This window comes from Oppia nitens, unplaced genomic scaffold (genome assembly GCF_028296485.1).
Source record: "Oppia nitens isolate AA-2021 unplaced genomic scaffold, nextdenovo-longstitch-racon4-pilon3 scaffold36_pilon_pilon_pilon, whole genome shotgun sequence".
In the NCBI taxonomy this organism is placed as follows: Eukaryota; Metazoa; Arthropoda; class Arachnida; order Sarcoptiformes; family Oppiidae; genus Oppia; species Oppia nitens.
Window position 1 is genome coordinate 615192 of NW_026533217.1, and position 24985 is coordinate 640176.

General features: G+C 24.1%; 4 protein-coding genes across 4 annotated transcripts; 3 read left to right on the top strand and 1 right to left on the bottom strand.

Moving 5' to 3' along the window:
* The first annotated feature begins 1743 nt into the window (after positions 1 to 1743).
* Positions 1744 to 4914, top strand: LOC128957115 (9,11-endoperoxide prostaglandin H2 reductase-like). Its single transcript, XM_054302829.1, has 3 exons — positions 1744 to 1785; positions 1902 to 2717; positions 4895 to 4914. The coding sequence occupies exons 2-3, from the start codon at positions 1994 to 1996 to the stop codon at positions 4912 to 4914; spliced, it is 744 nt and encodes a 247-aa protein (XP_054158804.1). The 5' UTR covers positions 1744 to 1785; positions 1902 to 1993.
* A 594-nt stretch (positions 4915 to 5508) lies between these two features.
* Positions 5509 to 8234, top strand: LOC128957145 (2-hydroxyacyl-CoA lyase 2-like). The gene is made up of 6 exons (XM_054302863.1): positions 5509 to 5831; positions 5975 to 6336; positions 6442 to 6874; positions 6949 to 7377; positions 7450 to 7716; positions 7791 to 8234. The coding sequence occupies exons 1-6, from the start codon at positions 5628 to 5630 to the stop codon at positions 8073 to 8075; spliced, it is 1980 nt and encodes a 659-aa protein (XP_054158838.1). The 5' UTR covers positions 5509 to 5627; the 3' UTR covers positions 8076 to 8234.
* Positions 8235 to 8787: 553 nt separating this feature from the next.
* On the bottom strand, positions 8788 to 13752 carry LOC128957116 (ABC transporter G family member 23-like). The gene is made up of 4 exons (XM_054302830.1): positions 13659 to 13752; positions 12262 to 13562; positions 9091 to 10155; positions 8788 to 8793 (listed from the first exon to the last, which is right to left on the bottom strand). Exons 1-4 carry the CDS (start codon positions 13750 to 13752, stop codon positions 8788 to 8790), a joined length of 2466 nt encoding a protein of 821 aa, XP_054158805.1.
* A 6346-nt stretch (positions 13753 to 20098) lies between these two features.
* LOC128957117 (tyrosine-protein kinase fyna-like) lies at positions 20099 to 24501 on the top strand. Its single transcript, XM_054302832.1, has 4 exons — positions 20099 to 20614; positions 21611 to 21726; positions 22472 to 23329; positions 24215 to 24501. Exons 1-4 carry the CDS (start codon positions 20397 to 20399, stop codon positions 24499 to 24501), a joined length of 1479 nt encoding a protein of 492 aa, XP_054158807.1. The 5' UTR covers positions 20099 to 20396.
* Positions 24502 to 24985: the final 484 nt, after the last annotated feature.

Sequence of the window (24985 nt, forward strand, 5' to 3'; positions counted from 1 at the left end):
TATATGTAGTTCTGTATATTAGTAATACTAATTGAAAATATGCACACATTTATGTCAATCCCTTAAACTAAAATTTATTTTAATTTTATATCATCAGTTATCATAATTTCTACTACAAATAATTTTTTTTTTTAAAATAAAGGTTACAAATTATATCTGACTTGAATACTTTATATATATAACATTAATACGATACAAACAGTTATATAATAATAATAATTATAATTATTATTATTACATTAAACTTAAACTTCAGTAGTAGTAGTAGTAGTAGTAGTAGTAGTAGTAGTAGTAGTAATCGATGGCTAAAACTAATGATGTATTTTGTTATTATTATTATTATTATTTAGCTTAAAAAACATTTACAGTATTTGGTTAATATAAATTAATTTTAAGCTAATTCAAATCAGTTTACAGTTAATTACCAAATAATTACAATTAGATGTATACATCATCAACAACAACAAAATTAACATAGATTTTAATCGGCAAAAAAGTATTGAATTATATGTATATATTTATATACTTTATATATATATAAATATCGATATATTGTATATACTGTATATCATTTTTAAAAAATCTAGTGTATCGTAATTATAGGTAAATACTCACCAAATCAACTAAAAGCCTACAGCAAATATATAACATTTTATACTAATGTATATATATATATATATAGTATATAATTATATATCATATATAACATATATATATATGAATTTTATATAACAGTTATATAATATATCGTATTAAAATAATACAGTTTTATTAAAAGAGTCCCCAAAATTTTTTAAATATATGTTTTTATCGATTTTATATCATCATAAAACTAGCAGTACCAATTATATATAAAATTATTAAAATTTTTCTAATATTAATAATAATAATAACTAATCGGAAGGTAAAAACACATTTTTTATTATAAATTATTTAATAATTTATAATTTACATATAAATATAATTATATTAAAAATAATTATAAGATTTTTATTGAAATTAAGCAATTTAGAAAATTATAATTTTTATTATAAAAAATATAATATATTTTGTTAATAATATGAAGTACAGTATAAATATTCAAATTAACAATAAAACCTTCAAAATTAATATTAAATTAATAAAATATTGTTTTATTTTATTTTTTGAATATTTTATTTTTTGATAATTGTAAATATATGGGGAATCAATAAAATAGCTATGATAATTTAGTTACTCATCTATAATTAATTATTACTTAAATTATATGCATATTCAATGATTATCAACCCATACATACTGTACATAACATAGAGTAATGATAACATTTCCTAATAAATCATCAAAAATTATTTTTCAAAAATTTTATGTATTAAATAATTAACTTATTATTATTATTATTATTATGAGTTTGCCTTGAAATTTTTTTTATTTGTCAAAAAAGTGGTTTTTAATGATTATAACAACAAATAATAATAATAATAACAAAACAACGCCAATGTATTTAAAAACAATCATTTATTCATCACATGTTTTACTACGAAAAATTAATAATAATTATAAAACAAAAGTTAATTTTATATATAAAAATTTTACTTTTATTAGAATATAGTGAATAAAATTGTTTAGTAACTAATATTAATAATTGTTTTCAATATATTTACAGTTTATTATAAAATTTAATATAACTTTTAATTTTGAGGACAATTTTTTATATATATATAATAATTTGTGATATGCTATCATTGTTTTTAATACAATTTTTAATACTAGTATTATTAATAAGTCAATCAAATGCTTTAATAGGTATTAATAATAATCATATTTAATAATATAAATTATACTAATATTTTGCAAATTATTTATGCTTTAGTTTTAATAAATTGAATTTTAAATTTTAATTTCTAATTATTTATTTCAAGTATTCAAAGAGTTAGAACTAAACAATGGTGTCAAGTGTCCAGTGGTTGGTTTGGGTAATAATGTTTGGGACAACCAATCGCTGGCCAAACAGATGATCTACGATGCCGTCGACATCGGCTACCGACACATTGATACGGCCGAGTACTATGAAAATGAACAATCAATTGGCGAAGCCGTCAACGATCTGATAGAAACGGGTCGTGTCCTCAGACAGGATCTGTTTGTTACCACTAAGATATTCTTCAAGAAATACCCGATTGATAACATAAAAGACGAAACAGTGTCGACAGTGGTTCAGTCGTTGAAACGTCTGAACTTGGATTATGTGGACCTAATGCTCATTCACTGGCCATCAGATAATATGACTGTAAATAGCGATATATGGAAAGGTTTGGAGGAAGTATTGGACAGACGACTGGTCCGAGCTATTGGTGTATCAAATTTCATGAAACATCATTTAGTGGATCTATTGAAGACAGCCAAAGTAGTACCACAGATGAATCAAATTGAAAGCAATCCGTTGAACAACAATCAACAGCTTATCGACTATTGTCAACAATCGGGTATTCAAGTGACCGCATACTCGCCACTCGGTAGAGGACGACTGGTCGACGATCCGACTGTCCAATCGGTGGCCACTAAACATAACAAAACCGGTAGTCAAGTGTTGATACGCTATCAACTACAGAAAGGTGTTGCGGCAATACCTAAGAGTACCAGAAAAGAGCGTATGTCTCAAAATCTACAGGTATTTGACTTTAGTCTAACCGAAGAGGATATGACTGTCCTAAACTCCATGTCCACTACCAATAATAGTAGTTCAAAACAATCATACAATTATATTAATAATTTTATCCTAATTTTCTTAATATTATTGCTTAATTATTATAAGCATATTATGTAGATTTAAACAAAAAATAATAATATTTTTTTTTATATAATAACTTATTTTTTTAATGCTAACATCAGTACTGTATATATTGATTATCCCATTAAATAAATATATATAAAATTATAGATTTTTTTTGTGTGTGTATGTGTAATGTAATGCCTTAATCTATTAAAATAAATTCCTATTTATAATTTGTTTGAAGTTTTTATATATATATAGTACAGTGTAATAATAATAATAATAATAATATTTATAAAAAAATTAAACTAACTATTAATATAATAACCAAATTGTGGATCAAATTAATAATTAATAAAGTTTCATGAAAAATTATAACTAAAAAAACTATAATATTTAAAAATGTTTTTATAATCAACAACAAAAACTTGAGATTTTTATAAATATTTTGATTAAAATTTTTAAATATTTTTGTTGTTGTTATTACAAAAGTAATGAACGAGTTTTTTATTATTTATATTTATTTGAAAATACCTGTTAGTCAAGTGTTATATAAGTGATTGAGTGCCAAAATATTGATGTAACAAAAAAAAAACTAAAAACAAATTTTTAAATATTTATTTCTATAGTTAAATAACTATATTTTTATTATTATAAATAATTATGACATAAATGTTTGTTTTGTTGTTGTTGTTGGAAAAGTAAACTATATTTAACAAATTTTATTTTTTAATTATTTTGTTTGTTTTGTTGAAATTAATATCAAAATTACTGATTATGTTAATATCTAAAAATTACCAATAATTAAACTTTTATTTTTTTTGTTGGCAAATTATATAGAAAATTAATTTGAAGAAAATTTCAAATTGCGAAATTTTAAACCATTTATAATTTTTTATTTATAAATATTTAACTATACTAAAAAAAATGTAATTTAGACCAAAAAAATATGATCTAAAAATATTTTTTTATTATTATTTTTTATTTAATATCATCATCACTGAACTTATAGTTAAATATTCTAATTAAATAAAAATATTTAAATAATTACAAAAATTATTTATAATATTAACATAAATTTTCAACAACAAAAAAAAAAGTTTAACAAATTATTATTAAATAATAAATATACAGTAAATCGATTAAAATTTTAGTTTATTAAAAATTATATTACAGTATATTCATATAAGCAAATAAAAATATAATATAATATATATCGATACAGCAATATATATAATGTTTATGAAAACTACAGTATTTTATAATTACATAAAATATATAAATATGAAATACATTACAAGTTATAATAAAAATTATTTTATATTAAACATATAAAATTATGTTATAAAGTTATATAACCAAGTTAATATTACTGAATATTGTATTTTTAAAAAATTGATTTAACTTTGAATGTCAATGATATAAATAATTGAATGCTTAAGTATATACTGCATATAAATATCTATATAAATATATTTAATATATTAGATTAGATACATAATTATTGATAATTAGTTTTATTTAAGTGCTTAGTGTACTTTATTATTATTATTAAATAATTTGCCAACAAATAAAAAAATACAACTAATATATGTACCACCAATGATATGCACCAATTAGTTAAGATATAATTTTAAATATATGTTATAAATGTTATATAAAAAAATCTTATATATTATGTACTTATATGCGATCTCATGGTTGGCCTCCTCTATGGGTATATCACTATTAGAGAAATAATTTTATTTTATTATATTATTAGATATAACTTTATATATTAATATTAAATAATGAGTACAACTGAGTGCTCATTTGACATTTGAATTTAATAATAATAATAATAACCAAGGGTGAACTATATTAAAAATATAATATTTTATGTTTTTAATTAAATATTTTCAAATAAATTTTTAATAAATTATAATAATTATTTTTTAAACGCATTTAATATTAAAAATAAAATTTGTTATTTTTTGATGAAACTACTATTACGATAATAATTTTAAAAAAATCAAAATTGATTTTATTTAGTAATTTAATCAAACAACTATTATTTCAAATTAAACAATAAATTACAGTTAAATTAAATTATATATATATATAGATATTTAAATTTAATTTTATCTAAACTCCACAAATTAGATGATACATCTATTAGATAATTATTAATATTTATTTTTTTTAAAAACATTAATAAGTTTACTATAAAAATAAAATACAGGTATAAATTGTCTAATAATATTAAAACAATTTTTTATAATAATTTTTATAACAATTGATTTTATTTATTAATAATAAAACAAATTTTAATTGAATTACCTGGTGATACCCTTAATGTTAAATAATTTGTTAATACTTATATAAACTTTTTGTTATACTTTAGATAAAACATATTATATTTGATATACATATATAAATGAAATGCACTGTTAAGTTAGTGTTTAATACAATATTATAAACTATCTGTATATATTGAGAGAGACTGTACCCTTAAAAAATGTTTCAATTTGTTTGTCACTTATAAATACAGTATTGTAACTTACAATACAGTACTAGTTGTTATACTGTAATAAATTATTTAAAAATATTATATTTGAAGACAACTACAGTATATATTTGTTTTTGGACAAAGAGGTCATTGTTTTTTGTTTATTCAATTAAATCAATACATTTTGATATCATTTTTATATATAAGTTTGCGATTATCAGTGAATTATATTAATAGTATTAATATTAGTATTTAAAAAAATAGCCAATAGTTAGCTATTTATACTATAGCTGTAGTGCATGTGTTGTGTGTTGTTATACTAGTATTTGTTTTTGTTGTTTACATTATATACAGTATATCCCTATTAGTTGTCAGTTTTATAACTTAATGGCAGTCCATCAGTGGTTAGGGTTGTCGTCCTTGTCGTCATCGTCTTTGTTGTCGTCGTCATCACCACTGATCCAATCATTCATATCCTGTCTCTTCTATTTGATGATCGTATTCTGTATTTTGCAAACATTTTATCCGATATTTATGATCATAAATATGTGGCTGAGGAGGGCTAATGTCTTTTACCACTACTTTCATAAGGTATACATACATAACAACAGCAATGATGATGACAACTATCACCACCAATACATCCCACTGTTGTCTAATGTTTACACAACTAATTATGTCTTTGTTTTTTTTGTGTATTGTTTGTTTGTTTGTCACTTATTGGCAATGAATAGGTGGACGAAAAAAGTTTACGTCACGGCGGCGAACTGGTGGCCAAAGTTTTGCAATCGCATGGCGTCGAACATATCTTTACCTTATCCGGCGGACACATTGCACCCATACTGACTGCATCGGAAAAACTTGGTATTCGTGTAGTGGACACACGACACGAAGTGACTGCAGTGTTTGCCGCCGATGCTACTGCTCGCCTGTCGGGCATACCGGGCGTTGCCGTTGTAACCGCTGGTCCAGGGGTTACCAATACAGTGACGGCCGTGAAAAATGCACAAATGGCCGAATCGCCGATCATAGTGTTGGGCGGCGCCGCCGCTTCCTTACTCAAAGGCAGGGGTGCCCTTCAAGACATCGACCAAATGTATAGTTAAACGATTTACTACTACTACTGTACCACTGATCTCAACTAACCCCGATATGTGACCAACTTAATAGCTAACTAATTGTTTTTACCGGTAATTTACAGTTCACTGTTCAAACCGATCACAAAAATGGCCATTACTATCACCAGCGTCCGTGACATTGTTCCCAAACTACGCGAAGCATTCAGAGTTGCCCAGAGCGGTACACCCGGACCCGTATTTGTCGAACTGCCCGTCGATGTACTCTATCCGTATCAGATCATCAAGAAAGAGATTATGTCCCGTTCATCCAACAAACGACTAGTGGGCAAAGTTATCAATTGGTATACGAAAAACTATTTGCAGAATCTATTTGCCGGTGCCTTCGACCAGGACCAGCCAACACACCCGGTTCCCGTTGATGTACCGTTTCCTAGCAAATCCCAGATTGCCAGTGCTCTAGAATTGTTATCGAAAGCCAAAAAACCGCTTATCATATTAGCTTCGCAGTCAGTACTGCCGCCAATCGGTGCTGAAAAGCTTAGGGCTGCCATTGAAGTGAGTATTGTTTTTGTTGTGTTTATGATTGATTGATTGATTGAAATTTTATTTTTGCACCACCACTTGCTTAGTCTCTGGGAATACCCGTTTATTTGGGTGGTATGGCCCGCGGACTACTGGGAAAGTCGTCGCCAATCCAAATGAAACAATGTCGAGGCGAAGCGCTGCGCGAAGCGGACGTCGTAATATTCGGCGGCGGTGTAGCCGACTTTCGTCTAACCTATGGCCGTACGTTCTCGAAGAAGTCGAAAATAATTGCCATCAATCGAAATAAGGAACAATTGTACAAAAATTCAAAGATTTTTTGGAATCCGGCACTGGCCATCCAGGCCGATGCCGCACAGTTTATGGTCGAATTGTCCCAACAACTGGCCGGTAGTGGCGGTTTCAATGTAGACCCCGATTGGATCAATACGCTACGCGATCGGGAAACTCAGAAAGAGCAGAACGCCCGACAAATGGCCGAAAACATTCCCGACGAACACTTGAATCCGTTAAAAGTAATGAACAAAATATAATTTAGATTTAGATATAATTTTTTGATTAAATTTTTTTTTGATTTAAATTCATAGGTTTTGCACGATTTAGACAAATCATTAGATGATAATACTATTATTGTTGCCGACGGCGGCGATTTTGTCGGTTCAGCCGCTTACGTACTCCGTCCCAGAGGACCACTGCGTTGGCTGGACCCCGGAGCGTTCGGTACGCTCGGTGTTGGCGCCGGCTTCGCTATCGGTGCCAAACTATGCCGTCCAGACTCGGATGTTGTGGTCGTTTTTGGTGACGGATCGCTCGGCTATTCGCTCATCGAGTTCGACACATTTGTCAGACATAAAGTAATGCGGTTTTTTTGTTGTTATTTTTTATATAATTTATTTTGATTATTATTATTATTATTATTATTATTTAGTTACCAATAATAGCAGTGGTCGGCAACGATGCCTGTTGGACACAGATAGCCCGCGAACAGAAGCCAATGTTGGGCGCCGATACCGCATGCAATCTGGCCTACAGTGACTATCATAAAGCAGTTGAGGGTTTGGGCGCCCGAGGAATGGTATTAGGAGCCGATGATAGAGATCGCCTACAGGAAGCATTTGAAGAGGCCAAAACGGCTAGCCGTAGTGGACAACCATTTCTACTCAACGTATTGATCGGTAAATCTAAGTTCCGAGATGGAAGCATTTCGGTCTAATAAAAATCAGTTTCGGTTTAATTTCGGTTTAAAAAATAATCAAATTATACTGTATTTAAGTTAAAAAGGGATTTTATATTTTTATATATTTAATATACTTTATTTAAATGGTATTTTTTGAAGTGCAATTGTTTTTTTGAAATATTTAATTTTGATGCAATTTGATTTATTATTTATTATTATTTTTTTGGTCGATATAAAATAAATTTTTATTATAATAAAATGGTAATTACAGATAAATTATTTGTTTTTTACTATTATTATAAATGTTTGTATAATTATTTACCAGTAATTAATTGCATTACAGTTTATATAATAATACATTTATTTTATTTTAAATATCATTGATAAAATGTTATAAAAGTAGTTATTATTATTTGGTTATAGTAAACAATTGTATAATTAAATAATACAAATACGGTAATATTTTCTTTAAAAAAATTAATAATAATTTATTTAACATGGTTTCAAATTAAATATAGATATTATCACATAATAAATATCTTTAGTACTGTAATATATTAATTGTTACATTAAAAAAGTAGATATATAAAATAATTTTTAAAAATACATTGATAATAATTTATAGTAAATCAAATTTATAATTAAATTTATAAATTTATATTGAAATATATTTCAAATAATTGATATATATAATAATATATACTGTAAAATTATGTTAAATAATTAATATTACCGGTATTTTTTAAAGTTATGACTTAAATATTGATATACTGATACATATTACCGTAATAATAATAATAGCAATAGTGTAGTATTGATTTAACATTAGGAGATATGATGATTAATAATAATAATTATTATATAATTAATTAATACATTAATATAATATAGTGGTATATTAATGTAATAAATCATTATATTAGTGATATGATTATATATGATAAAAAATATGCAAAAAAATACTTTATTATTGTTGGAGATAATAAATCAATTATTATTTTCTAACTTTGAAAATCATTATTGATATCAATAATAATATTAATATCCAAACCAATGGTATTGCTAGACTAAGTTGAACAGTAGTATAGGATAGATCCCATCCTCTCGATATGATAGATCTCAAACCATTACCGGCAATAGATTGCGGCAACAATTTGGATACCAGTGCGGCCGCCGGTGGCATACATTGAATTGGCCAGAATGTACCACACATAGTGACGGCCAACGAAAATGTGGACAACCATATGATAATGGCATAGACTTCGCTAGTGCATACCGAAGCTATAGCTATACTATAGCTCAGGCCGGTTACGCCCTGAATCATAAGCAATAGATAAACCAGATATACTGATCCCGTTAAATGCATATCAAATACACTGAACGTGACAAACATAATGAAACTAATTTGCAAACATAGTATCAATAGATGAATGAGTAGATGGGCTAAAATAATTTCCGATACCCGAACACCGGCCAATGTCGACCGCTCTAATTGTTGGTTACGGCGTTCCTGGATAAGTGTCAGACCCGGGAACAGTGTGGACGACAAAAATATTACGGCAATGATTATGCCCGGTGTTATAAACTCGGACATCTCGGCCTCCGACGGACCGTAAACATTGGGATCGACTATCTGTAGTGGTGTCGAGTATCCGTCGTTCATATCTGTGGATCGGTTTTTAGCCTTTTTCAGTGCCAGTATTACCTGTGTTTTGATGGCACCGCTAATTAAGAGATTGCTATTATCCATATATAAATCAATTGTTGTCAATAGTTTTAGTTTCGGTTCTTCATCTATTATCTCATAGTCGTTGTCGTTGTCATCATCACCGGCTGTATTATCAATCTCTTTACTATTGTTGTTGTTGTTGTTGGTAATGGTGTTGTTGTCTATCGTAGACGACATCATGTCATCCATAATCTCCAGATCTCCGATTGATCTATTAGTTTGTCTTTTATTATCATCAATCGATTCGTTGTCATTCTTGTGTCGGACGATATGTTTGGTGTCGACAATCGATTCTTCGGCAGTGGTCTCGTCATCGCCACCGTTGTTGTCGTCATCGCCATCGCCGACGATATCAATTTCTGTTAGGTCTTCACCTGATTCACATCCCTATGAATTAATCCACAAAAAAATTATTATTATTAACTATAATTAACTTTTATTTTGTGTATTAAAAAAAATATCTGTCAAATAAATACACTTAATGTTTAATGTTAATCAAAATATTTAATCATTTTAAATAATATATATTTATATAAGATATTAGTAAAGGGATAAAATGTCAAAAAATAAATATAATATGATATGATTTTTATTTAAGTCAAAAACGCCCTGAAGTCATAATTTTATATGAAATATATAAAAAAAAATTTTGCAATTTTTTTTGTTGTACGTGACCTTTTTGCTGTATTTATTTAATTATTATTAAAATATATTGATAGTGAAATGAGTGAATTTTTTTTTAAAAAAAATATACAAATCAAAATGTTAACAACATTTTTGCATATACTGTATTAAATAATTTTTTTTTGGTTTTTAATTTGATAAATATTTAGATATATAATATAATATATTTACTGTATATACTTATACTTTATTATACGATATTAACTTAAATGAGTTTAATTTCAATTGATAACCTTAAATATTGTTAATTATATTATATATAAATATTTACTTATATACAGTAATTTATTTAAATGCAACGACAAAAAGTTTACTAATATTATTATTTATGATATAAATTATTTAATATAATTATTAGATGTTTTTTAAATGCTTAAAACTACATGTATTTGTATACAATTTTTTAAAAAAATACTATCATCTGATAAAATATGCGATAGTTTTTTGTTTAATTCATATATTTTTAATAGCAAAAAAAAGTAATTATAATATTTATTTATTTTATGTATTAAAAATGTTACCCATATTTTATGTCAATTGTAATTTAAGTAAGAAAAAAATTATATTATTTTTCATTTCATTGATGGGAGAGTTTTTCGGTTTTGTTATTTTATTTTAAATAAAAAATATTACATAAAAATTAAGTTTATTTTTATGCTATGATTTCCTTGTCATTTTTATTTTAGAAAAATCATTAAAAAAAATTTTCGTAATAATAAAAAAATTTAGACATTAGTCCTAATCGATAATTATTTAACTGTGCTAACCTATTAAAAAAAATTATTAAATTTTTTACAATGAAAATAATTGTTATATATATATATATATTTTCTAATAAAAAAAAATCATTGAATTGTAAATACAGTTAAAAAAAATTATAAAAAAATATTTATCACCAAATAAAATCACATAACTTGCAACTTATATATACAGTATATATATATATATATATAAAGTTTTCACATTTTATAAATTAAATTTTAAAATAATTATTATATCATAAATTCTAATCTTGAGAAACGCTAAAGCAATACAAATGAAAAATAAATTGTAATTATATATTATATATCATTATATATATATATATATAATATTTTGTAAGTATTAGTCATTATATTAATTTTAATTTAAGTAAATAAAAAAAAGTCATTGAAATACCACAATTATAAATTAATAAAAATAAAAAATAAATGCTAAAAATAATTTTAAAGCTAATACGCCAATAATAAAAATTATTATTCAAAACATTTGTCAGTTATCTATGTGTGTATATTAATAGAAATAATAAATTTATTTTACGTAAATTGCTTTTATTTTTTTAACTGATTTAATTGATAGAGATTTTTTTAAATAAAAAACAAAAACAAAATAAAAAATGCCTTTTTTGATAACTAAATTATTTTTCAACAACAAAAAATTAAATAATATTAAATTATTTCTGAGTCTAACAAAATATTATACAGTTATATATAAATTATAAATAAAGTTTCTAATAAAATGCATTTACTATGAAATACTAATATATCAATAAATTATTAATAATGTATATATTTACCAAAATTAAACTATAAATTTGTTTAAAAATGTTTTTTATAGAAAAATTATCCAAAAAAAACTTTATTTTCACTTTTAATAGAATTAATTAAATCTATTTTTTTGGTTACTAATTTATAATTAATAAATATATTAAAAAAATTATACATTAGCCTCTCTAATATCATTAATAATATTATCAATTATTTAGATTTTATAAAAATTAAATACAATATACAAACTAAACTAAATTAAAAAAAACATAACAAACATTACCTGCGATGATCTGTGAAGCATAGATCGGGTATAGTTGTGTGGAAACGATAGCATAGCCCAGACATGATTATGACGGACGGCTTCGTAGGCCGACTCAAACGTGTCGTATTCAATCAATTGAATCACTTTCTGATTGAAACTCTTGAGTATAATATCGCTGACAAACGACGGCCGATCAGGATTGTAGACACCGACGGGTATGTCGTATGGATTTTTGCCAATACAGGCACAAAACAGGCTGACAGCCAGTGCCGGGTATAGTAAGTAAAACATAAGAAACCATTTGTTTCGCATCTGTTGTTTCAGATTCTTGTAATAGAGAGCTGATATACGTTTAGTGGTAACTGATTTACTGATCCATCCACTCCTAAAGCCACTATCACTACCACTTTGACCGTCAATGTCGTCGTCTGTGGTCACATAGAGTGATGTTTGACTTTCGGTAACTTCTTCTTTGGCATCAAATACTTCTTCTTCTTTACTAATGTTGTTTTGATCCTGAATTGTGGTAATACTTGTAGTTGTCGTCACTGATAGACAACTTGTTCCGCAAAACTTGTTGTCAATGAGATGTTGTTGTTGTTGTTGTTTATTGAAAAACAATTTATCAAACATATCATCGACTGAAGCAAAATCATTAGCAAAATGTTTGGGTACCGACTCTTCAACGAGTTGTCCATCTCGTCCGACCAGTGCCACAGTGTCGGCATATTTTGATTCGTCAATGTGTCTACTAGTGGCTACTATCGTAACCTTTTCGGTTAGACAGAGATGCCGGAGCTGTTGCCAAATGGATCGCTTGAGCCACGGATCGCAATGTCTTGTAGGCTCATCCATGAGCAGCAATCGAGGCGAATGTAGTACCGTTATGGCCAACGATACGACTACTTTGTCATTAGTGGTCAGTTGTCTAATTAATGTACTCTTTTTGTTGTTGTTGTTTGTCGTCGACGAAATCGAGTCAACCAAATAGTCAATCTTTGTTTGGACCAACTCCTGAGGCAATTGGTAAAGTTGGCCAAAATATTTCATTATCTCTTCGACAGTTAATCCATCATAAAGTGATAATTTTTGTGGCATATATCCAATAGATCTGTAAATTTCTTGTTGTCGTTGTTGTTGTTGTGAACAATCTTCGCCAAACACTTCAATCTTGCCGTTTGATGGTCTAATCAGACCAGCAATACATTGAAGTATCAATGTTTTGCCGCTACCTTTTGGTCCGACAATTGATAAGATGTTTGCTTTGGGAACCGTTAGGTTTAGACCAACCAATAATGGCGTTTGTCTGTAGAAACCGACTTCAATGTCAGTCAATTGGACAGCAATTTGGTGTTTCAATTGATTTAAATTATTATTATTATTATTATTATTATTAATTTTGTCGACAATAATACTTTTGTAGTTTTTATCAGAGACATTGACAACTATATCATCCATTGTGTCACTAATAATATCATTGGTTTCATCTGATGATGATTTCAGATCCATATTTTTCTCATATAATGTATATATATTTTAAAAATTTATTTATATAACAAATTATATTATTAATATTATCATTATCATTGTGTTAATATTTTTTTATAAGCATTTATTAACTTTAATAAGCATTTTTGGTATTAAATAAAATTGATATAATATTGTTATTTATTTATTTTTTGGATAAATAACATGTTTTTTTAGTTGATTCGTATAAATGATATTTGATTTACTTTTAGACTAAAGTCACAAATAATTATTGTTTAAAATATATCAATTGATTTATATGTTGCAAAACAATTATATTGATAATTTAATGTGTTGTTGTAGTAGCAGAAAAATTAATTGCTATTTAATTTCTAATTGTATTGAACAACAACCAAAAACTATTTATATTTTATAAACTATAAACACATTATTAATTAATTAGACACAACACAATCAAAAAAAGTTTTAGTATTTTAAAACAATATAATAATTAAGTTTTTTTTAAACAACAAATTAAATAACCTTTTAATATATATATATATATATATATATATATATATATATATATATATATATATATATATATATATATAAATAACAATATAAATACTTTTTTTAAAAAAAAAATTAATAATTGTTGTGTTGTGTGTTCACCACCAAAATTGCTAATCAAATATTATAAAACTTGTTGAGAAAATCACTTTTTATATTTTATATGAGTTGTTTTGGAGAGAAAAAATAATAATAAAATAAATACTAAATCAAGTAATAATAATAATAATACTAAATGACATTCAAAAGTTTTGATGCACTGTTTTAGTTGCATTTAGTTGTGTCTCATATATGTGTATAATATTTATAATAATAATGTTTTTAAAAGTATAAATGTTTTTTTATCTGTAATATATTTCTACAATAAAATTTATACTGCAGTTTATAATGTATTTTTTATATTATATGATATGACACATACATGTACTGTATATATACAGTATTATATATAAGTTACGGTATAATTTTCCTATAAGGAGAATTAACCAGCAAATCAACACAACGATTCACTAACTATCGGTGCCCGGAGGGTACATACACTTCAATAACGTAATGTCCACATTACATAAATATTATATATATATATATATATATTATAACATAAAATTCATTAACAATTAAAATAAAAGTGAGAGAGAGAGAGAGGCGTTGATTTCTCAAAAAAAATGATTAGTATTTTTAAAAAATCAATTTTATCTAAACTAAAATATTGTAAATAACATCTATTTGTTATAACTTTTTTATGTAAACTATTATGATATCTTTTTTTAATATAACTTATAATATTATTATATTATTTGTTACTTAGTATTAAACAATATACTTTTTATTATTATTATAAAATAAAATTAAAACATTGCTTATATGTTATTTATTATTTAAATAAAATTTTTATTATATATATATTTATATTAATAGTATCAATATAATATACTAAATGTTTGTATTTATTATTTTTTAAATAACATATTTTAATCGCAATTTTGTTTTCACAATTAGATAACTGTTTTTATTTCAAATATATCGTATAAATTAAAAATTAAAAATTAAAAAATAAACAAGTAATTAGTTTTAAGTATATATATGTATTATAAAATTAATTATACAAATTTCTTATATGATTTTATTTATCATAAAGTTTAATTAACATACTATAGGTTATAAATTAGTAATTTTTTACATTTAATTATAAATAAAATATTAATTAGTCTATTGTTTTGTTGATTTATATTAATTACTATTACTATTGCAGATAGAAAATATGTTTACAATAAAAACTAATAAATAACAATATTTTACAAAGTGGATGGTGATGATGAGCACTGGTAGATTATTGTTTGATCATCAATTCATATATGCTACCTGTCCTTGTCCTTGATTTTTTGTTTGAAAAAAAGTCTCATCATTTTTATTCAAAAAATATTTACCTAATATTAATATTATTATTATTACCGGTATTATTATTATTTTATTTGCTAACAAATTAATTTTTAAGTTTTACAACAAAAAAATATTTACCAATTTAACTCTCTCTCTCTCTCTCTCTCTCTCTCTCTCTCTCTCTCTCTCTCTCTCTCTCTCTCTCTCTCTCTCTCTCTCTCTCTCTCTCTCTCTTATCTCTCAGAAAAATAGTTGAGTATTTTCATAGTTAGTGACTATTAATACTAAAAATATACAGCAATCTATTGAAAGGACAGGTATGCGATTGAATTGAAAGGTATGTTAAGAGAGTTGAAAGTGAAATCAATCAAATTATATGCTGAAGTGTGTGACTGAAGTTTATATATATATATATATGTTTTACTGTATGTTTGTGTGTTATTATTATTATTAATATTGTATGATTTGAATATACAATATGAATAGCACTTCACAACAGTTGACAAACATAATTATATATATATTTAAAAAATAAAAAATAAAAATATTTATCACAAAAATATAATTTCATGTATGATATTAATAAAAAAAATAATGTACTAAACAATATAAATATAAATTAATGAATTATTTTTTATTAGTTTGTATTTATTTAGCTAAATGATTTACTGTTAACAATAATAATAATAAAAAATAAAATTGTAGAAAAAGTTTCATAAAAAACAAATGAATATTTTATTATTTATTTTTTCTTAATTACCATTGTTTTAGTCATTTTAGCGTATATTTAATAAACTTAGTTTTTTTCTTATTAAACTATAATATATTTGTTTTATTTTATAAACTATATATTATATAATCTTTATTAAAATTATGAAATAACAATAGTTTGAAATTAAATGTTAATATAGTATTAAATATAATAAGTTTTAGTAAATTATTTATATAATTAATCATAATCGTATTGTTTTATAATAGACACCACATTAATATGTAAATATAATTTGATTTATTTAATTTCTTTTATAACTATTACACAATTATAATATATAAATTATTTTAAATTTTTTTTTGGTTAAAACTTTTAGTAAACATATCAAAATAATTAATAATAAAACATCAATTGAATTGCTTATGTAATAAAATAAAGCCTAAATAATCTAAATTTAAATCAATAATAATAATAATATTAACACTAATAATATAATGATAATTATATACAATTAAATATTACCCACAAAAAAATAAATGTTAATCAAATTTATATATTAATATTTTTGCATACATTTTTGTTATTTATTACGGGACTACTAAACAATATTAATAAAATAAAAAATTTATTTAAATCAGTTAATAAATTTTGATAAAAACAATCTGACATCTAATATGTCAAAACAAATGATTAAAACAGATTATGAAACAAATTATAAAACCCTTTACGCAAAAAATTATCAAAAATCTAATATTTTAAATAATTAAATAAATAAACAATTTTTGTTGTTGATAATTTTAGTTATATTTTCAGCAATAATTTTCATTACATTAAGTTTATTAAAGTAATAAAAAATTATTATCTTAACCTCAAATATGTATCAAAATATTATAATTTCTATATTTTCAATCAAAAGTTTATTATTTTTTGTTTCATAAATATCAATGTTTATATACAGTATATAATTAAGTATTTTATTATTATCATTATTATACGCTATTGTTGATAATTGTTGTATAATTCACACAATTTATCCTTTTTTTTTTGTTTATCATAGAAACAAAATAATAATTTTTAAAAAATATCACATTCAAGGTGTGAAAAATTCAATTATATTTGAAATAAAATTTATATCCAATAGTCAAATTCACACTTTTTATACACTAACTACTTAATGCATTAATAATTTTTAATAAATATTATTATTATTATTAATATTATATAATAATATAACAGATAACTGTAACATTGCTTGTTTGTTATTTATCATCAGTATCTGATAAATCGATTGATTATATCATATCTGAATCAATTAATCTAATAATAAAAATATATTATATATATATATATTAATTAAAGTAACAGTTTATCGAATTATTATTTTAGTATATATAATACAATCTAAAAATTTATTTTATCGTCAATGATTATATAGAAAATTTTTATTAAATATATAATTTAATATATATATATATATTTATATGATATATATACAGTGTGTTATATGTATGTTACCATGTACAGTATTTTTACAGTTTTTTTTATTTGATATATGTTGACTTTAACAATCTAGATTTTTATGATTATAAATTTAAAAAATAAATAAATAGTATCATATACTTACGTCAATTCTATGATTACTAAATGTCCATCATTTATATGTAAAATCATATATTTAATATATATATATATTCTATAGTATTTACAATTTTAATTTTAAAAAATTAAAAAAATTTATCTAGTAATTATTTTTGTGACTATACATTATTTTGAAATTATATATTTAATATTTTTTATAGAAAATTGATAATAGCTAATTAATTTCATTAAAAAATCTATGTTTTTTGGATAATTTGTCCAGTAATTTATTATTATAATTTTGACAATTCTAGTTATAAAAAAATTAACAGTTACTTTACAATATTACTGTACTAACTATTTTGGATAATTAATTGCCAACAAACCTACGTAAAAAAGCAATATATCATTGTATATATAATACGTACAGTTAGATAGTAGTATTAAGGATTCAATCAGCAATAAATTTTTTTAACAATAAATTAGTGAATAATTTTTTAATCAATTTACAACACAACAACAAAATCCTTCAAATAATTTGCAACGTTTTTTTTATTCAATAAATTTTTGTATTTTATCAAAAAAAATGTGATACAGTAGTACTATAACCGAAATACTATTACTACTGGTATTAGATAACATCACTTATTTGTATTCATATAACTCCTTATATTTAAAAAAAACTAAATAAATATTTTGTAATACAAGGCTTTAAAATAATAGTAGGAAACCGTAAAAACCTAACGTCACTAACCCACTGTATGTCATATTATTAGTATTTTTTTATTAGTATTATTATTATGTAAAAATTGTTATATTTTTATTACTCAATAGCATAGAAAATTGGAAAACTCTCTCTCTCTCTCTCTCTCTCTCTCTCTCTCTCTCTCTCTCTCTCTCTCTCTCTCTTTCTCTTAAAATAAAATCAATGATACAAACAATATATTAAAATATATAATAAAATGCTATTGAATTTCAATGACACCGATTATTAGTTAGTCATTTAATGTAATAATAAAAAAAGATTTTATTACATTTTCATCGGACATATCATTATAATACACCAAAGTTTGTTTAATTGATTTTTTATATTAAATTTTATTGATTATTTTTATTTGAAACTTTTCCAAGTATATTAGTTAGGATTTTATTTAAAAGTTAATAAAATCCCATTAAATTGCAAATTAAAATTAAAAATTATATTGAAAATTTTTATTATAGCTACTGTATGTGATTCATAATAAATATTAAATGCATAAAACTATTTAATAATTTAGATAACTATAGTTATTAAAGTCTATGTCATAGTTTGGCCTTTTACTTAAAAATTATATTTTGTTTATAAATAAATATATTAAAAAACAAGTCAAAAAAATAATTTTATTTTAGTATTTATAATATTTATTAAATTTTTATTAATATCAAACAATTCGTAATTTTTTAAAACTTGTATTAACGTAAACTGTAAGTAAACTGTAATTTATAAACTTATAAGATATCTATTATGTATTTATAAAATTAAATAGATACTAGTAAATTGATATATTAATACAAGATTAATTAAAATAATTCAATGATATGATAATATAAAACATAAATTAAATTTATGATAATATAAATAATATCAATTATTAATAATTATTAAATAATTCATATTACTAAATTCTGTCTAAATATGATAAATGCTTTTGTATATTATTAAAGTGATTTAATTATTTATCATTAGTGATAAAAACACATATGAATAATATATTTATTTATATCAATATATTGTAAATCTGTACAAAAAAAATTAAAAGTAATGGCTTTTTATGACAACATTATTTTAGGAAATGACACTTTTGTCGAAAATAACAAATACATTATAATATTAATACTATTATTATATGGGAGCGGATCCGGAGCTCACGTCCGGACATATAATAAATTAATATAATATATGTGTTAACAACAAATCATATAATCATTTTTATTTATGTGAAACACACAAATCATTGCCTATCAAACAAACAAACAAAAATTATACTAAAAAATATATATTTAACATAATAATATGTTTTGTGAATTAATTATAAAATAATGTTTAATCAATGATATATATATATATATATAGAAAAATTAATTAATACTAATAATAATGGGCAATAAAGTGGTTAAATCTAAGAAAAACAATATCAATAGTCCTCAAGACAACAATAATCGCAATAATAATATTATTAGTAATAATAATACTTTGATAAAACCAAGTGACAAAAAACAAAATCAATGGCCAATTATCAATAAACCAAAGATATACGGCTCAAATGGTAGTAGTGGTATACAACCGCCGCCCCAACAAATCATACGTTTGGTGTCCAATGGCCAGCCATCATCGGCAATTGTGACGCCTGGCGGCAATAGTCCAATACCCAACACACTTGTTGGTGGTGTCAATACAGTAACAATGGTCGACAATACTACTACTACTAATAATAATATAGTGATTGCAATGTACGCCTATGAGGCCGAACACGACGGCGACATCAGCTTCGGTAAGGGCGACAAACTGGAAGTAATTGAAAAAAGCGATCCCGACTGGTGGACAGTTAGACGGCTGGAAACGGGCGAAATAGGCTATATTCCGGCCAATTATGTCGCCGCCACTGTCATTGAATCAGAAGAGTAAGACTCTCTCTTTCTCTCTCTTTATATATATATATATATATATCTTTAAGAGTTGGGATCTTAAATATCTAACTAAAAAATATTTCAACATTTATATCATAAAATCGTGCTTTTTTGTGATACAATTGATTATAACAATTATTATATATTAGTACATGTATTTATAAATCATATAATATAATAATTTATTTTCTTTAAAAAAAGTAAAATTGAAAAAAGTATAATTGATAATTAAATATTCATTATTGATTTGCTTATTATGATATTATTTGGAAAAAAATAATTAATAACTTATAATAATAATAATAAGCATATAAATAAACATTATGTATGTATATGTGAGATATAGCCATGAAAGAGATAATTATAAAATTTATTTAAATATAATTTTTTTTACTTATATCATAATACAATAATTATTACCTTGACTTATATGTCATATTATTATCATTTCAATTTTTGATTTTGTTTTAGAAAATAACTAAAAGAAAAAAAAATTAATCAATTGTTTTACATTTCTTAATAGTATAAGAAAAATATAATATATTAATCATTAATAATAATTATTGTTTATTAACCTTAAATTATTATATTCAATATACAATATACGAATGTCTTATAACAATAATGTAAAATATTAACTCTCAAACTAATACTACTAGTAGTGTATAATAACAATAAATAATATAATTAGTAAAATATATAAATATTGAAGTCATGGCTCTATATATTTGCGACAAATTAATAAAACAAAATTTTTTTTCAAGAAAAATATTTAGCAAATAGTAATCAATCAAAATATAAAAATTTAAATTATTATTTACTATCATACCTTTAATGGTATTATTAGTAAATATATAAATTGTATACAAAATAGTTAATAAAAAAGTGAATCTAATAATAATAATAATAACAATGATATTTATTAGTAATTTTCAAAAACAAACAAAAAAAACTAAATAATCTATTTTTTTGTTGTCTTCTATGAATCAGTTGGTACTACGGGTGCATTGGGAGGCGTGCGGCCGAAAAATTATTATTATATGGGGACTATCCTATCGGCACTTTCCTAATCAGACTGAGCGAACACAACACTCCCAACACATTAAGTATTATAAAAAAATGAATTATTTTTTTTATTATAATTTAATTTAATAGTATTTAAATATATTGTATATAATATTTTACATACAGTCACTTAAAATATAAAAACAAAATCTCATTGTTTTCTCTCTCCTTGATAATCATAAAAAAATAATTAGTTAAATAATTATGTTATTAACATAATATAAGCATTTTTTACAATAATATAGTTAATTATTTATTAATAATATAAATATTTGTATTCATTTATTTTAGATTCTTTATTTAGATAAGATATTTGTTTACACTATTTATTTATTTTAATAATAATTTTTTAAAAATATTATTAATTATAAGTACTTATAGAAATAATAACTACTTAATGTCATGTATTATACTTAAATTGCTTAAAGCATTAACTGATTAATAAAAAAAATTTACTAATAATAATAATTATTATATGATAATAATATCCGATATTATTGTTATTATTATTCAGTAATTATTATAAAAGTATTGTATGTTATATTTAAGGACAAGTATTACAAATCAATACAAAAAAATATATAATTAATTATATTAATCTAATCTATCGATTTAATAAAAATTTGTTGTTTAAAATGATAACAACAAATCATTAATCATTTAAATATTACAATATAATATTATATTATACATATATAATGATATAATAAAATAACTAAAATTTAGGAAAAAACAATAAAAATTTAATACTAATTATTATTTAAATAAAAAAAATCTTTTTTTAAGAGTCGTTTGCATTGTCCATACGTGACTTTGATCCACTTGTGGTGACAAACAAACATAATGTTAAACACTATCAGATAAAAGAGTCGCCAAACGGTACGTTCACAATGGCCAACCGTGAGTTCCGATATCTGCAGGATATCGTCAAGTTTTACAGTACACATCCGGGCGGACTATGTCATCCGCTGGTCAGGCCGTGTCCCAAACCGTTACCGGGTATACTACCGCCGGGACGTAGCGATGAAATCGATCGCAAAGACTTGCGTATTACCCGACGCTTGGGTAGCGGTAACTTTGGTACCGTATTCTATGGCCAGTTTCTCGGTCAGGCTGAAGTGGCCATCAAAAAACTTAAACCGGGGACAATGTCACCGAAGGCTTTCCTCGAAGAAGCGGTAGTCATGAGACGCTGCCGACACGACAAACTGGTCAAACTGTATGGTGTCTGTTCCCGAGGACAGCCGTTGCTTATTGTTACCGAATATGTATGCAAAGGAGCACTACTCGACTATCTACGGGAATCGCCGGAAGGCAAACAACAGAAACTGCCCGAACTGGTCGATATGTGCGCACAAGTAGCCAGTGGTATGAGTTATCTGGAGTCCATCAAACTGGTTCATCGTGATTTGGCCGCCCGAAACATACTGGTTGGCAACAACAACGAAGTCAAAGTAGCCGACTTTGGATTGGCCCGAATTATCGAAGAGGAAGAATATCAGGCCCGACAGGGAGCCAAGTTTCCCATCAAATGGACGGCACCCGAGGCCGCTATTTACGGGAAATTCTCGACCAAATCGGATGTCTGGTCGTACGGTATATTGTTGTACGAAGTCATCACTTATGGACAGATACCATATGCAGGTATGTTATCAAACAACACATCATTATGTTATTAAATAATTTAGTTATTAAACAATACTATCATACAATTCCTATATTATACATGTAGTTCCTACTAATAAATTACTTTATAATTTATCAATAAATACATATTACAGAATATTACTGTATAATATACTGATATTTGTTTATATATATATATAATATACAGTTACTGTACATATACAGTAGTAAATGATATCATACAGTGTATTAAACAGTGTACGGAATTAATATAAAATAATTTATAAAATATTTTAGTTTATTTGCATATTTATTAAAACATTGTTTACAATTTCCACACACAAGTGTTGGTCTAATACTTTCAAATACAGTAATTTTCGTTTAAGTGTTGGGAAAGTTTTCATTTTCTCTCAATTAATGTGCGAAAAATATAGAAAATTTCCTTTATTTGTGAAAAATAATTTTCTTAGCTTATGGAAAATTTCCTACACATTCACATACACACACACACGTAGACATAAATTTACATAGATTTGGACCTTGAATATGTTAAAATTAAGCACACACATACACACTAACAATTTGCTATAACATATCCTGAAAGGGAAGCTATTTATTTATATTTACATATTTAGATAATAAGATTTAAATTATTTACTATAGAAATCAGTTAATATTTCTAAATTTATATAATATTTTTAATATAGTGTAGATAATACTTTATATTATTATACAGTAGTGTAAATGTATAGAAAACATGTATATAGTGCATGATTGTTTGTTTGTTTGTTTATTTATTTCCTAATTAATATTAATATTGATATTAATTTTTGTTTTAAAATAAAAAATTTCCTATTATTATGTATATATATATATATATATATATATATTATATATATACAGGTATGCAAAATAGAGAAGTATTGGAAAAGGTGTCTCAACATAAATACCGATTACCGAAACCGGTTAACATTGAATGTCCCGATTCTTACTACGATATGATGATGAAGTGTTGGGATGAAGTAGCAGATAATAGGCCAACATTTGAATATTTATATCATTTTTTTGAGGACTACTTTGTGGCCACTGAACGACAATATCATAAGGCCGATGATGATGATGATGACGATGATGATGGCAATGATGGCAATGATGATGATGATAATACTAATAATAATATGGACGTCTAAAATGTGGATCACTTATTATTATTATAATTTATAAATCAGTATATTTTTATTTATATATCTATCATAAATAGTAGTATTTATTTAAATATTAAATTAATATATAATTTTAATATAGTTTTATCAGTATATAATTTATATATTATATTCATTGAATATCAAGTCATGTTTATATGTTTGTTTGTAAACTGTAATGTATATGTTGTTTAAAAACATTTTTATCAATTTTTTGTTTTGTGTGCATGTACATTTTTACATATATTATATTAAATTATTATTAAAACAAAAAGATATGATAATTTAAATTGTTTGATTATTGTTGACCAAAAATTTGCATTATTTCATAGCTGTTTATTAACAACAAACTACTGATTATTATTATTATTATTATATGTCTTATAATAATAATATGTTTCGATTATTATTTACACTAAACAAAAATTATCTATAATAGGAAATGGAAAATATTATAGTAGTAGTAGTAGTA